At 45.0% G+C, this 15,732-nt stretch overlaps 1 protein-coding gene across 10 annotated transcripts in view; it reads left to right on the forward strand.

The window, feature by feature from the left end:
* Positions 1–15,732, forward strand: part of CHD5 (chromodomain helicase DNA binding protein 5) — a 244,062-nt gene that overhangs the window by 75,235 nt on the left and 153,095 nt on the right. For all 10 annotated transcript variants that reach the window (XM_033922353.1, XM_033922361.1, XM_033922357.1 and 7 more), the window contains 3 exons: positions 273–391; positions 6,975–7,213; positions 9,454–9,578. In XM_033922353.1, coding sequence (XP_033778244.1) covers positions 273–391; positions 6,975–7,213; positions 9,454–9,578 — 483 coding nt within the window. The remainder of the gene's footprint in view (positions 1–272; positions 392–6,974; positions 7,214–9,453; positions 9,579–15,732) is intronic.

Genomic DNA, 15,732 nt, shown 5'->3' on the forward strand with positions numbered 1-15,732 from the left:
ATTTTGGGACTGATATTCCTACGTTTCAATAGGGCAGTGTCCAGAATGCAGTTGGGGGGGGGGGGGGTGAGGGGTTTGCAAACCCAAGACTTGATTAATCAGTTATGGTTAAGGAACTGTTCGCCATCTCTCTTTCAACACAGACTATGCAGCCAGCAGCAGATGTATCACGGTGTGTGTCTGCTTTTACTCAGCTGAAAGATTCTGTGTAGTCATTATGTGAAGCAGTTTTTAATGTGTGAAACTATTGAATGTTTTTATTTTTGTTGAAGGAACCCAAAACGTCAGCTCAGTTGATGCAAGAATGGGGTCTGGACAATGTAGATTATATCTTCTCAGAAGAGGATTACCATACTCTGACTAATTACAAGGCTTTTAGTCAGTTTCTCAGGTATGAGAACATAATGTTCAAATTACTCATGGTTTGGCCACTCTATATTTCCAGCATATACTATGTAGCTTTCTCAGAAATGAATTTGAAGCGTATTTTGCTGGTGCTCACCATTGAATTTTAGTGAATACAAAACTTGAGTGAAATTGTTTTCTTCCCTATTTAATTAGTATGGAAACTTAAATTATAAATGCACTGTGGGGGAAGCTTTCAGGTTTTTCTGAAGGTACCCATGGAAAATATCTTTATGAAATTGTCATCCCATAGCTTCCAACCCCTCCTTCCCCTCCCCCCAAGTCTGGGAAATGGGTCCACCAAGCAGTGGCATCATCCCTTTCTTCTCCTTGAGGTCCCAGCATTTGTCATCCTATCTCTCAACCCCATCCCTCCCCAGTATACCTTACCTGTGTCCTCGGCACCTACAGCATTTTAAATTTGGCTGCTGGTCCTGGCGGTTTCTCTCTGCTATGTCCCACCATCATTAATGTCACTTCCTATTTCCTGTCAATCTCTCTAAAATTAACTGAGAGCAGAAGAGGAGCTTACTGGTTAAAGCAACCTACTGAAAACTAGGGAAGTAAAGCTTTGAACCACACTTCTCCCACTCTCCTTGTGATCTTGAGCACGTCACTTACCCTTACATTTGAGAGCCATTTTCAAACAGGAAAAACGTCTAAGATTCCCTTTCAAAAATGGCTCTAAGATGGATGTGTTTGCACAGAAGACATCTACAAAGAAGACTAATTTTCTAAAGTGACAAGTCCAAATTATAAATATTAAAAAGCCAGGCACTAGAGCATCTGATTAGTATCATTTTCAGACAAATGACCACAGAGACATCCTTGCAAATCAGTGGAGCAGCAAAGTTAGGGTTACCAGCTGTCCGGATTTCCTCAGCCATGTCCTCGGTTTGAGAACATGTCTGGGGGTCTGGACGGTTTTTCCAAACACGGCACTTTTGTCTGGGTTTTGAAAAGCCTCCTCCAAATCATGACGACATTGCGTTGGATCCGCGCATGCACGGATGCTCTCCTGCCCGAAGGAAAGCTTTTCAAAACCTGGACAAAGTCTAATGTAACTCCCAGTACTTTCGAAGAATTTTCTTATCGTCCATGCACTTAGGATCGTCAATTGAATTTTTCAGGTAATTTAGGGTACTATTGAAGGATTCTTTGACTATACATGAGAATGAAGATATCATCTGTGTAAGAGAAGATGTGATCCTGGGTCAAGAATAGGTTATTCCCCAGTGCTCTTAGATAGATGTTAAATAGCGCAAGTGATAGCGGTGAATCTTGTGGAACGATAACACGAACACAGGAGGTTCTACCTCCTCAAGGTACAACAAAAGAAGACAAATGAGGCGACCTGTGATGCCCAATCTGTTTATTCACCGGGTCTTAACAGTGAATAAACAGATTGAACATCACAGGCCGCCTCTTTTGTCTTCTTTTGAGCCTCGTGAAATGTTCACACCGCAGTTGGCCTTCCATCGTTGGGATCTCTTGTCATCGTTCCAAATTTCATGTGCTCTATTTTTTTAAGAATAGTGAAATAGTGTAGGTGTGAATGTATGTATGGTTTTTCACTCTCTGCAAACGGAGTTTGAGGATAGTTCTTCTTAGAAATTTCATGAGTACAGTGTTCCCCCCGCGAATTCGCGGTTCGCGAATTGCGGACTCGCTCATTCGCGGTCTGCTCCGACCGCCTCTTCCTGTAGTAAAGTCGGGCTACACCAATCAAGAGCTGCGTGTCAAAGCAGCTCCTGATTGGTGTAGCCCGACGTTACTACAGGAAGAGGCGGTCGGAGCAGACTGCGAGTGATTTTCTTCGCCTTCTGGCACTCCAGCTTCCTTCTCCTACCTCTCCAGCTGCCCTCTCCTGCCTTTTGACCTTGAACGGAACCCCCCACAAAATTCAGGGGAGTACTGAATTTATATTCTCTCCTGTTTGTATGTATGTTTATTATATAAAATTTCAATAAAAAATTTTGGAACTGAAAAAAAAGAATAGTGAAAACCATTGTAGTTCTGTAGCCTGTACTCCAAGTTCATTTAATTTGAAAAGTAAGAGAGAGTGGTCAACTGCATCAAACCCTGCGGAGATGTCAAATGGAAGCAGTATCGATCGTTTGCCTCTGCAGAGTTGATGTCTTATTTTAGACGTCAGTCCAAGTAACAGAGATTCGGTGCTGTGCAGGCCAATAAGAATATCAGAGTGTGACCCACAGAAAGAAAAAGTGGGAAAGCCCTCAAAAAGTGTGGTGCAAAATCTGTGATAACTGCGTGGTAAAGAACCCACGCTAAAATGCGTCCACTGCGAGCTTTTGCACACTTTAGCAAAAGGGTCCCTATAATGCAGTACGAAACCCCACAGATACTCTGTTTCTGCATGCTTATTCCAGGATAAATTTACTCTGTTAATATCTTTCTTTAATTTTGAATAATTAACTTTTTTTTTTTTTTTTTAATTGTGCAAATACATTTAATTAGAATGAGTTTAGCACCAAAGCAGTTGTTCCATCACATGAATTTTATGTACCACATTGATAGGTAATAGGATTAACATAATGTTGCCAGTGAGAAATTATGTGTAAACCCAATAACCTAAGTGGCATGTGTTTATCTCTTTTCCTCTACTGGAATCGCTGTAATAATCCCATAACAGAGCTACCTATTAAGTACTGAAGGTAAAATTATTTTGGCCATGTGACAGAGAAACGCCAGCGTGAGCCAGATTTAGAACGGATACAACTATTCCAGTAAATCAGGTCTTACATAACATGGTCCTATATCATTTGTCATATGCTTCGTACTAATCCAGACAGCAGACCTGACATGAGACCATGGAAGAAGGTGGAAAATACACATATTTTTCCATAGGCACAGATTGGGGAAGAGTTCCTTTTTAAAACCCAAACAGAGTAAGGGTGCACATGGCAACAATGTTCTTCTCTTTTTTTAAAAAATTATTTATTTAAGCAAATATTTTCCAAATAAGGACTCCTTATACAAAGCCGTGGCAGAGGTTTTTTCCGTGGGCCGGCGTGATAAATGCTCCAGCGCTCATAGGAATTCTTTGAACGTCGGAGTACTTACCTCGCCGGCCCGTGGTAGAAACCTCTACCTCAGCTTTGTAAAAGCCAGTGTAAATTTGTAACAAAAATCAAGGCAATATCGTGACCCATTAGCAAATGTAACTCTTATCTAGAAAACAAAATAATCCCTAAATGGACATATAAGCCCAGTTTGGATCACAAACATTAGTCCACATACAAGGGGGGAGGGGAGAGAGAAGGAAAAGAGCAAGGAGTAAATCCTGGAGAAGAAATACAGGAAAAAGAATAAACTGAGAAAAATGTTCTCTAAATTACATCCGAAGCACCTGGATTAATTATACTCGACTACTCAAAAGATATTTTATTTTCATTTATCTGCCCCACCTTTTTTACGAAGCTGCAGTAGAAATTTCTACCGTGGCCTGGAGCGCTAAATGCTCTGACACTTATAGAATTCCTATGAGCCTCAGAGCAGCGACGGGGGATTTAGCACGCCGGGCTGCGGTAGAAACCTCTCGCCCTCGCTACGTCACTGCTCGTTATTTATTTATTTAGCGGACCTTTTATTAACCTGTGGTAAAAAGTGGCCTTGGCACCCGATTGCACATGTCGTTCCGTGGCCATGCATTAGGTTTCCCGTTAATGCATGAACAGTTACCAACACCGCTTTTGTATGCAGTAAGGGCTCACGTGTGTGCTAACCGATTAGTGCAAAACATTCCTAATCTCTGCCCCCTGACCCACCCACTCCAGCATTTAAACATTAATATTAATTTTTTAGCATGAGAGTAGCACAGAATGGGATGGCTGAGCGTGCCCTTCTGTAAGCCCCTTTTAGCTGTATCATACATGAATAACAATGAGAGAAACTGGGCTTCTTCTCCCTTGAAAAGAAGAGACTGAAACGGGACATGATCAAAACATTCAAGGTACTGAAGGGGATAGACTTAGTTGATAAAGACAGGTTGTTCACCCTCTCGAAGGTAGGGAGAACGAGAGGGAACTCTCTAAAATTAAAAGGGGATAGATTCTGTACGAACGTAAGGAAGTTCTTCTTCACCCAGAGAGTGGTAGAGAACTGGAACGCTCTTCCAGAGGCTGTTATAGAGGAAAACACCTTCCAGGGATTCAATGTAAGGAAGTTCTTCTTCACCCAGAGAGTGGTGGAAATCTGGAACGCTATTCCGGAGTCTGTCATAGGGGAAAACACTCTCCAGGGATTCAAGACAAAGTTAGACAAGTTCCTATTGAACAAGGACGTACGCTGGTAGGGCTAGTCTCAGAGCGCTGGTCTTTGACTAAAAGGGCCACTGCGTGAGCCACTGGTCTGACCCAGCAGCGGCATCTCTTATGTTCTTATGTTCACTCCCGTTCTTCCCTTTTTCAGTCTTTGGGAGTGTTCAGTGTAGTGGGGGGAGGGTTTCTTCCCCCCCCCCAGTGGGAGCGTGAACACTTCTAAGTGTAGTGGGGGGTTCCTCCCACACACCCACAGAGTGCAAATGGGAACGGCAGAATTGGCAGCGTGCATTTGACCTGCGCGCAAATGTCACTGTGGGATTGTCAGCACGCCAAAGTCCTGTACGCTTTTGACGGGTCACCGATAAGATAGGGTGATGGAAATAAAGAATGGCTAACCTGAGAAAAAATAATTGCATGTGATGTAATAAAAAAATGCCAGAAAAAGATCCCAGCTAGAGTAGGAGTGGATGAGCGAGTCCTGCCGCAGTATATGCAGTTGGTGTTGGTCCTTGTGTACTGTACGTGACTAGCTATTTACATGTATCCGAACAGAATAACGAAAAGAAAATGGGGAAAGCACCAAGGTACCTATGATACGTGCCAAAACGCGAGCTACGCTCACCAACACCAATGAGACTGTCCCATGAATAAACTCACGATGCGCACCATAAAAAGACCTGGATAGCAGCGATCTCGGTGGCTGGGCCAAGGCTTTGGAATGCAATCAAGGGCTCATTGAGGTTGTGTTCTGAATTTGGATCCTTCCAAAAATTGTTAAAAACCCAGCTATTTGTTCAAGCTTTTTACGAGTAAGAAGATATTGGTAGTTCTCTCAAAATGACCAAAATTGATCTGGGGCACTGATTTTTAACATGATTTTCAATTGTGCGTAGATGTTGGAATTTGTACATTTTTTTAAAGTATGTCTTTTATATTATGTATGTGAACTTGTAATCCGCCTAGCTCAGGGGTAGGCAATTCCGGTCCTCGAGAGCCAGAGCCAGGTCAGGTTTTCAGGATGTCCACAATAAATATGCATGAGATAGATTTACATCTCAAGGAGGCAGTGCATGCAAATCCATCTCATACATATTCATAGTGGATATCCTGAAAACCTGATCTGGCTCCGGCTCTTGAGGACTGGAATTGCCTACCCTGGCCTAGTTGATAGGCGGACTAGAAATTTTAAAAAAATAAATAAATAACCCCGCCTTTTACTAAACCGCGATAGCGTTGTTTTAGCACAGGGAGCCGTTCTGAATGCGGCATGCAGCTCCCGATGCTCATAGGAACTATGAGCGTTGGGAGCTGCGCGGAGCAATCAGCGCGGCTCCCTGCGCTAAAAAACGCTATCGCGGTTTAGTAAAAAAAGGGGGGGGGGAATAAGAGTACGGCAATTGCAAATGACAGCACAATTCCAAAGAGAACTGGACTTATTTCCCCTACCTGTTATGATACCACAGACCCCAATCTAAATCTCCGCTGTTAACACTTTGTGCTCTACTGCAGGGGTAGGGAACTCTGGTCCTCGAGAGCCGTATTCCAGTTGGGTTTTCAGGATTTCCCCCATGAATATGCATGAGATCTATTTGCATGCACTGCTTTCAATGCATATTCATGGGGGAAATCCTGAAAACCCTACTGGAATACGGCTCTCGAGGACTGGAGTTCCCTACCCCTGCTCTAACATGTCCATAGACCAGGGGTAGGGAACTCCGGTCCTCGAGAGCTGTATTCCAGTCGGGTTTTCAGGATTTCCCCCATGAATATGCATGAGATCTATTTGCATGCACTGCTTTCAATGCATATTCATGGGGGAAATCCTGAAAACCCTACTGGAATACGGCTCTCGAGGACTGGAGTTCCCTACCCCTGCTCTAACATGTCCATAGACCAGGGGTAGGGAACTCCGGTCCTCGAGAGTTGTATTCCAGTCGGGTTTTCAGGATTTCCCCCATGAATATGCATGAGATCTATTTGCATGCACTACTTTCAATGCATATTCATGGGGGAAATCCTGAAAACCCGACTGGAATACGGCTCTCGAGGACTGGAGTTCCCTACCCCTGCCCTACTGCAAAGCATCCTCTGTGTATCTCATCTTTTATTCCTACCAAATTTTCACATGCTCTCTTTATTATCCCAAAATAGATTCCTGTGAATTCTCTGGAGATTTGGGTGACGCAAACAAATGCGAAATGATTCTGATGGCGCTCAAGGAGTGACTTGATGCTCTGCAGATCCGAAAGTGACCTCAGTTGCTCCCTCTGCTTTCTTCCCTTTTAGGCCCCTGATTGCCAAAAAGAATCCCAAAATCCCCATGTCTAAGATGATGACAGTGCTGGGCGCCAAGTGGCGGGAGTTTAGCGCCAATAATCCGCTGAGAGGAAGTTCGGCTGCTGCGGCTGCGGCCGCAGTTGCGGCCGCTGTGGAGACCGTCACCATCACATCCCCTTATTCCATCAGCTCCCAGCAGCCTCTGCAAGCTCTCCCAATACGAAAAGCCAAAACTAAGGAAGGCAAAGGTATTTAAAGGCTCTAAATGGTTAACTTGGCAGCAGGGTGTGTAAATCTATCAACTACATTGAGAGAGAAATTGTGTAACCTGTTCTTTAAGGAGCCTAGCCCTCTGATTTTGGAGGGGCTCAAAGTGGATTGGGGGGGGGCGGGGTGGACAACACATTCCTTCTCTCCCCCACCCTCTTTGCTGGTTAGGAAGTTGTGGCCCTGCCAGCCAAAGAAATTCTCTGCTGAGCCACTCCCCTCCTCTTTTGATGCTGCAGGAAACAGGAAGTCGCCAAAGTCAAGACTCCCCAAGCTTGTTAGGTTCTTGCATAACATGACCATTTATTTTTTTCCCTCAAAACGAGACATCTACTTCCTGTTTCCGGTTGCAACTTCCTGTTTCATTTTTTTTAACGCAGGGAGCTACGCTGAATGCCCCACGCTGCTCCCGACGCTCATAGGAACTCTATGTAAAGGGGGGGGGGGCACCCGGGGTGGACCACCCCCTCTTTACTATACCACTGCCTGATCCTATTGATCTCTTCAGGTCTCGGGGCACAAGAGTTCGAAGTTGCGGGGTTGTCTCTCCCGTCTAGTTAGCTAAACCCCCCCCCCCTCTTTTACAAAATCATAACATGGTTTTTAGCACTGGCCATGGCAGTAACAGCTCCAACACTCATAGAATTCCTATGAGTGCCTGTTACCTCTGCGTCCAGTGCTAAAAAAACGTACTATGGTTGTGTAAATAGGGTGGAAGGGCGGCAGTAAATTTTTGGTCTTGACCTAAAAAAATAATTCCTCTACATATCCACATCTGCAGTGGATTTTTGTTTTGTCAGCATCGTGCCTTAATCCCGACCATGCTCCCAAATTAGTTTCAGTTCCTCAACAGAGAGGAAGCATAATACACTTCTCCCGATGGAAACAAAAACAAAGAACTGTGGATACAGATGTTCTGGAGATAATTTATTAAACACTGACATATAAAAAACCATGAAAATTCAATTAAAAAAGTACAATGATAAAAAAGACTGTGATAAAAATCCAACTGGACCCTACATGGTCCGTGTTTCAGGGAACATGCCTTCCTCAGGGGTCAAATGGTTTGCAACCTCACATATAAAGAATTGGACTAAAAACAGTCTATTGTCTTTAAACATGTGAGCAAAGAACACCGCAAACAAGCTGAAGTAGCACAAAAATGCCCATCTGCAGTAACCATTATCTCTCTCCTTATTGGCTAAGGCTCTTAACATTTGCATCTCCTCTTCCTATAGGCTAAGGCTCTTTACACCTGCATTGTGATGTCATAGAACTTTATGGTTATAGAAACATAGAAACATGTTGGCGGATAAAGGCCAAACGGCCCAACTGCAGCATCCACTATCTCCTCCTCTCCCTATTGGCTAAGTCTCTTAACATTTGCATCTCCTCTTCCTATAGGCTAAGGCTCTTTACACCTGCATTGTGATGTCATAGAACTTTATGTTATAGAAACAGACAAATTAACAAAAATGTACAAGCTGAATATTAAAAAATGAAAAACAAAAACTCTAGTAGATATTCAAAATAGAACTGCTAATATCGGAAGGCAGAAAGGCAAGTTAATTAACACGGAGAAAAAGACCTCAGTATTTCAAGGAAAAACATCCAAGAAACTACTATGACAAGTAATAAACTGTCATAGAAAAACACATCCTTGGTCAAAAAACTCCGTGGATAAATATTAGAAAGCTATAGTAACACAGTTCAAACTGCAAATAGCAACATGCTTAAGTGAACTTGCACTTATGTTCAATACATCTCCCGACAAGCAGTTAGGTAAGATCTCCACTGCTCCGTAGAAGAAACCAGCATGACAGCAGCTTTTGGGGGTTGCTGTTTGTGCCAGGAATGTTACATAGGTACGGAGTAAGGGAAGTGGCGAGTACGCAGCAGGAGGAGTGGGGAAGGAGCGTGTGGAGGTGGGGGGGGGTGGAGAAGAGGATGGGGGAGGGGCGCCACCACTCTGGGCGCCTCTCACCCTTGCTACGCCACTATTCATTGGCCGTCTTTGACCCTAACTCCCACAAACATGGAGAAAGAAGTGTATTTAAAAACAGTAGCATATAAAAAGCTAAATTTTCCAAAGTGTGCTACCATTTTTCCACAGGTCCCATTTTATGCAATGAAACCTATTTAAGAATAATATACACTAATGAACAAATGCCCTGAACATACTGCGCTATGCGTGGAACTTCATTCTTTCATTGGTTTGCAGGCCCAGGTGTAAGGAAGAAAGCCAAGGGAGCAAAGGAGGTAAAAAAAAAGGGCAGAGGGAAGAAGATGGTCAACCTGAAATTCCGATTTGGAGGAATGGCTAGCAAAAGGAAAAAGGTCTCCTCGGTAAGTTGGATCTACAGTGTACGTAATAAAGATGTAATGTATATTTGGGGTGTTAGATGGTGCTGGGAGAAAGTGTAGTTACTTACCTGTAACGTAGGTTCTCCGTGGACAGCAGGATAGTCATCCGATGAGGATGGCTGCTGGAGGAAGATTCTCGGGCCTCACTTCTCTCCATGAAGTCTCTTAGTGCCCTCTTCCTTAGCTTGCGTGCACGTGGTGACATGTGCGCACAATGCAAGCCACACGGAAACCTCGAGCGCCGGATCCAATCAGTGGGCGCACAATTCATGAGGATCCAGTGTTTTCATCCTCCTCCTGCATCCCAGTCATTTCTTTAGATGATTCAGGCATCTTCAAGGTGATGAGCAGAAAAGTTGTAATGGAGAGCTGTAGAAAATCTGACCGATGGGAACGGGCGGAAACTAAAGACTGGGGATTAGGAGGAAAGCAGGGGGAAATGGGTAGGGCTCGGGCATGCCCAGTGGGCCTGGGCACGGCACATGCTCAGAGGAAAAAAAAAAAAAAAAATCTCTCTGAGCTATTGGAGAGCTTATCCGCAAATTGGGAGCCGTTGGGACAACACCCATATGTGGCTGACTCATCCTGCTTGTCCTAGGAGAAAGGCTTTTCTGGCAGGATTCTAACAATCTGACTGGTTTTCCCACGTCACTGTTCCGGTAGGATAAAGATGTGCACACAATAACTGGTTGTCACTCCAGAACAAAATGCCATTCGTATGTCTCATGATAAGATAGCAATTACAGATCTTCACTTATACAACCTGAATAGGGGATGGACATGTCCCTTCCTTCTTGAGGAGGACAGGAACGGCAGGTGTCTGCCTAAGATGATGGAAGTGGTGAGAGCTCAGTTGCTGCGGTGGAGACTGTCACCATCGCATTCACTATTCCATCTCGCCTAGAATCCTATTTCCATTAGTGGCAGTCAGGATCAGAAGCACCCGGAAAAATCCCCCCCAAGTTTCAAGATTCTATTCTACCAACCCCAGGAATTTTGCAGATCTACTTAAAGTCCCAAGATTTGGTTTTGTGCAAACTGGGAAAGCGTTAGGTTCTGATTAGGGTTACCAGTAGGGTAGACTAGGGTTACCAGTAGGGTAGACTAGGGTTACCAGTAGGGTAGGATTACCAGTAGGGTAGACGTCTGGATTTACCCGAACATGTCCTCTTTTTAGAGGATTGTCTGGGCAGCCAGACAGCTTTTCAAAACCCGGCACTTTGTCTGGATTTTGAAAGGCTTCCAGCATGGGACCGCGTCGGGAGGGCCTCTGCGCATGCGCGGATGCATCGCAGTGATGTCACATGCATGTGCACATGCGTGTGACATCATCGTATCACACCTGTGCGTACGCCGATGCTCTCTCAGCGCGGCTCTGAGCACGAGAAGAGGTTGAAGGGGGTGGGGCTGGAGCGGAATTGGGTGTGACTTGGGCAGAACGGGATGGGGCTGGGTGGAACTGGGGCAAGTCTGTGGGTGGGGCCATGGATCTGGATTTTACAATCGTAAAATCTGATAACCCTAGTTCTGATTATCCTGGACCATGCGTGAAACCATCTGAGGAGACGGAGGGCGAGATTCTATTTTGTAATGGGGTAAAGAGTAACAGATTTGATATACAGTACTCCCCCGATATTCGCGGGGGTTCCGTTCCAGGAACCCCCGCAAATCTCGAAAAACTGCGAATATGGTTTTTCATGGGGGAGCCTGGAGAGGGCAGTGGGAGTGGGCAGCGGCAGAGCAGCCGGAGCGCCTCGAGTGCAGGAAATCACTCGCGGTACGCTCCGACCGCCTCTTCCTGCACTAAGTCGGGCCTTACCCAATCAGGAGCTGCGTGTCCAAAGCAGCTCCTGATTGGATAAGTCCCGACTTAGTGCAGGAAGAGGCGGTCGGAGCGTACCGCGAGTGATTTCCTGCACTCGCAGTGCTGCGGCTGCTCTCTCCCGCTGCCCTCTCCTTGTCGGTGGTTCGTGGTTGGAAAATACCGCGAATGACCGGGGGAACTCTGTACTGCCTTTCTATGATACAACCAAAGCAGTTTACATTTATTATAAACAGGTACTTTTTTTCTGATTTGTGGGCTCGCAATCTAGGTTTTGGGGTTTTCTTTTGTATCTGGGGCAATGGATAGGATTACCATATGTCTGGGAAAATCCATACATATCCTGTTTTTAGAGGACTGCCCAGATGTTGTCCGGGTTTTGGAAGACCCCTGAGCTTGGGGCGGTGTCTGGATGTCCACTGCGCGTCCGCGGATGTCAACGCGTGCATGTGTGCAAGATCATCGCTTCAACGTCTGCGCATGCATAGAGCACATCCAGACGCAGCCCCGCGCTTGGGGAAAGAGATGTGCAGTTTGTGTGGGGGCAGGGCTGAGGGTAAACGGGGCGGGGATGAGATGGAATGGGGGCGGGGCCAGGTGTCCTTTTTCTTTTTTTAGGAAATCTGGTAACCCTAGCAATGGAGGATCAGGTAACTTGCCAAAAGTCCGAAGGAGATGCAGTGGCAATAGAACTCGGTTCCCCAGGTTCTCAGGTCACTATAATAACCACGATTTACAAAATTCAAAGCCAATCGCTGTTTCCAATATTCAGTAAATCCATGGCACATACATTTGCTTCTCTCGTCTTTCTTTTCCTCTATGGGCAAGAAGAGCAATAAGTTTGAGACAGAGACAGCTTTCTGCCCTGACTTTAAGAAGCAATTTACAAATGTACAGACTGGACACATTTGAATCACTTCCAAAATGGAAGGTTATATGTCTGACTCACAGAGATGGGTGAGCCTAATGTCTGCTTAAGTGGTGCTTCACCTCTTGTAGAGCATAGCAGAGTAATGTTCTAATGGGATGAAAATAATACAGATACTACAGCATTATAGAGGAGATTAGCCGGTCTTATCATATTTCGAGCCCTGTTCTCACAGCAAGATCTCCAGCCCCAACAGTACGTGAAATTATTGCTTCCCGCTGGGCCTTCTGAGAGCTACGATTTTAAAGCTGTGAATGCTCCCCTTTCTGAGCTGGATTTAGAGAAGATGCAATTCCCAAAGGATGGAGAGAGAGAGAGCAGGAATTTTAACCATATTTTTATCTAGCTATAAAAGGGAGATTTTATTTTGCATGTGGAGTGGGGCTGGGGCACAGAATTTGAGATAACTAATTTTTTTCTGAGCTTTGTTGAGAAGAAGAAAAGGACATGCACACATATGTATATATAAGCACACACACATATATCCCTCTGCACACACGCAGGCACGCATACTCATCACTCACACTAACGATGGCACTATTTAAATCTATTTCATTTATGGTTGGGAATCATGTTACACAACTCTCCAATGTTTTAACCAACCTCCAAAATATCCAGCGTTCCCCTCCGTAGAATTACAAATTGTTAAACATACTCTCATATATTTCAAACGTAACAAAATGTGGCCTCAGGAGGTGTCAAAAAAATGAGTGGAATTGTCCAATCAGAAAGGTGCACAAATAAAAGTGTCTTTCAACTCATCTGATTGATCTTTATTCATCCAAAGTCACTCAACCCGACATGTACATGTTTCGGCCCTAAGGCCTGCGTCAGGAGTCTTGAAGATCTTTGGGTATATGAACTATGATGTAAACCACTTGAAATGCCGTTTGTGTCTAAATAAAGCAAAACGTCGTAGTGTCGCGACCTTGCAGTAAATGAAAATCTAAAAAGCTGTATGTGACACCCAGGGCCCAGGGCCCATCATTTTTTGAGATCCCCCCGGCCCATCATTTTTTTGACACCCTCCCGGCACATCATTTTTTGACACCCGGCTCATCATTTTTTTGACACCCCCCCCAGCCCATCATTTTTTGAGATCCCTCCCCGGCCCATCATTTTTTGACACCCCACCCCCGGCCCATCATTTTTTTGATCCCCACCCCACCCTTGGTACGCCACTGCTACGGTTCTTCTCTTCAATATAAACTTCTATAAAACACAGCGGAAAATCTGGTGCTAGGAAAAGGCTAAGAAGCGTTCTCAGCCATTGGTTGACCTTGCCTGGGCGCTGTGACACCAGGCACCAGAACGCTGACCGCTTTTGTTTTCTTCGCAGCCAAAGCGATCAGCGTTCTGGCGCCTGGGGTTGCAGCGCCCAGGCAAGGTCAACCAGTGGCTGAGAACGCTGTCCGGTGGCGTCACGAAGGGGGCGGGATAGAGCCAGATCAGGAGGGCATTCCTTAAAGGGCTCTTTCGCCGCTCCCGCCGGCTTCCTAGCCTTTTTCTTGGCCGTGGGGGTGGACCGGCAGCCGCGCTGACGTGCAGGTCCCAGGAGGTTCCAGACCCGGCCAGCTGTGCAACCAGAGCGGTCCGTCCCCCACCCCCACCCCGCCCTTGGTACGCCACTGCTAAAGATTGATGGCCACTATGCTTCACCTTCAAAATAGGTACCATTTATAGAATCAGGGCCTGAGTGCCTAGTTAGTTCAGCGGATAAAGCTAGGACTGCCTTTTTGCTTAACTGTATCTGCTTACTTAGTAGTTAGCAGGCAGAATATCGCCTTTAACCAGTTAAGTAGAGGCTCTTCCTAAGGTCAGCTTATGGACTATTCCTGATCTAACCGGACAGAGCAGGGGCAGTGACGTAGCATGGGTAGGAGGCATCCCCTGTGCCCTCCTCTCTGCCTCCCGCTCCTTCCCCGCCTCCCCCCCACTCGCACCCTCCCTTCCACCCTGTACCTCTTTAAATTTTTGCTAGACTGAGCAGCTTCTCCTGCCTGCTGCTCGCTCTGGCATCGACTTTCCCTCTGATTTCACTTCCTGGACCTACGACCTGGAAGTGATTTCAGAGGGGCGCTAGGCCGGCGCGAGCAGCAAAACTGAGAAGCTGCTTGTGCAGGAGAAAGAGGTGCCAGGTAGGGGATGTGTGAGTATGGTGTGTGTAGGGGGGTGGGGATGGACAGAGGGGTGCCAGTGTCCCTACCAAGATGGCGCCCAGGGCACCCCACCCTCCTTTCTACACCACCGGCAGTGAGTGTTGATATTCATCTGCGCTGCCCAGTTAAGTATATCAGCGGATAGGCAGGCCCAAGCAAGAGAAGGTGCTCCTGCCCAGTTAAATCACTTTGAATATTGACCCCCAGATGTTGTAATAATCTTCATGATGGCGAGGCCAAGCTGAGATAGTCCAGGTTTTATCCCAAAGGTGGAATTATGATTTTCCTACTGAGGTTCGTTAGAAAAGTAAGACTTCATCTCCTGCTTACAGCGGAGTTAACAAAAACACTAGCTAAACTTGTGTTCCTTAACATGTGTTCCTTAACATGTGTTCCTTAACATGTGTTCCTTACTCTACTCTACTGATTAGTAGACTTGACATCCCACAGCCTGTTTATGTTGATACTCTGAACCTACGTCACTATTACGACTGTAGCTAATACATTAAGCAAGCAGTGAGGATTGTTTTCAGTGCTGGATATGGGCAAGTTGGTTTGGATTACACCTGAAAATTCAAATCCACCTTTACCGGAAAAAAAACCTCATTCCAACTCTCTGTTCAGATCTAATCCAAAATAATAACAATAATAATCAATCTATTCAAACTTTGATGATAATAACTGGAAAGAGAAATTCAGTGTGTGACCGACCTTCTAATATCATTATTAGAATTCATAAATATGGCCAAGAGTTTCTCAATAAAACAAAACAGAACCCCATGATAATAAATCTTGAGTGGGGGGAGTTCAAAAATATGGCAAATATTTTATAAAATTGTGATAATGCATCTTGAGTAGGGGAAGAGATCAAATATGGGTCTTCAAATCTAGTAAATATCAGATATTATTTATTTTAAAAATTTATATACCATTTGGAACTAAACGGTTTCCATAATTTACATACACAATATTAAAATAAAGACAGAATAAAAACAATGTACATAATAAAATGCACATGTAATAAAATGAATATACATCCAATCCTTACCATGGTGAGGATAGTAGAGATCATAGATAATTCATCAATTTTAGTGGAAATACCTTAAAAAAAAGGCATCCCACACAGGAAAGCTAGGGACCTCCCTCCACTTCAAAATCATTGAGCTCTGGAACAACCTTACCTCCCCTCTTCGGAACTTGAGCTCTCTCCAAGTTTTCCGCAAACAT

Source organism: Geotrypetes seraphini, chromosome 15, assembly GCF_902459505.1.
Source record: "Geotrypetes seraphini chromosome 15, aGeoSer1.1, whole genome shotgun sequence".
Classification (NCBI taxonomy): Eukaryota; Metazoa; Chordata; class Amphibia; order Gymnophiona; family Dermophiidae; genus Geotrypetes; species Geotrypetes seraphini.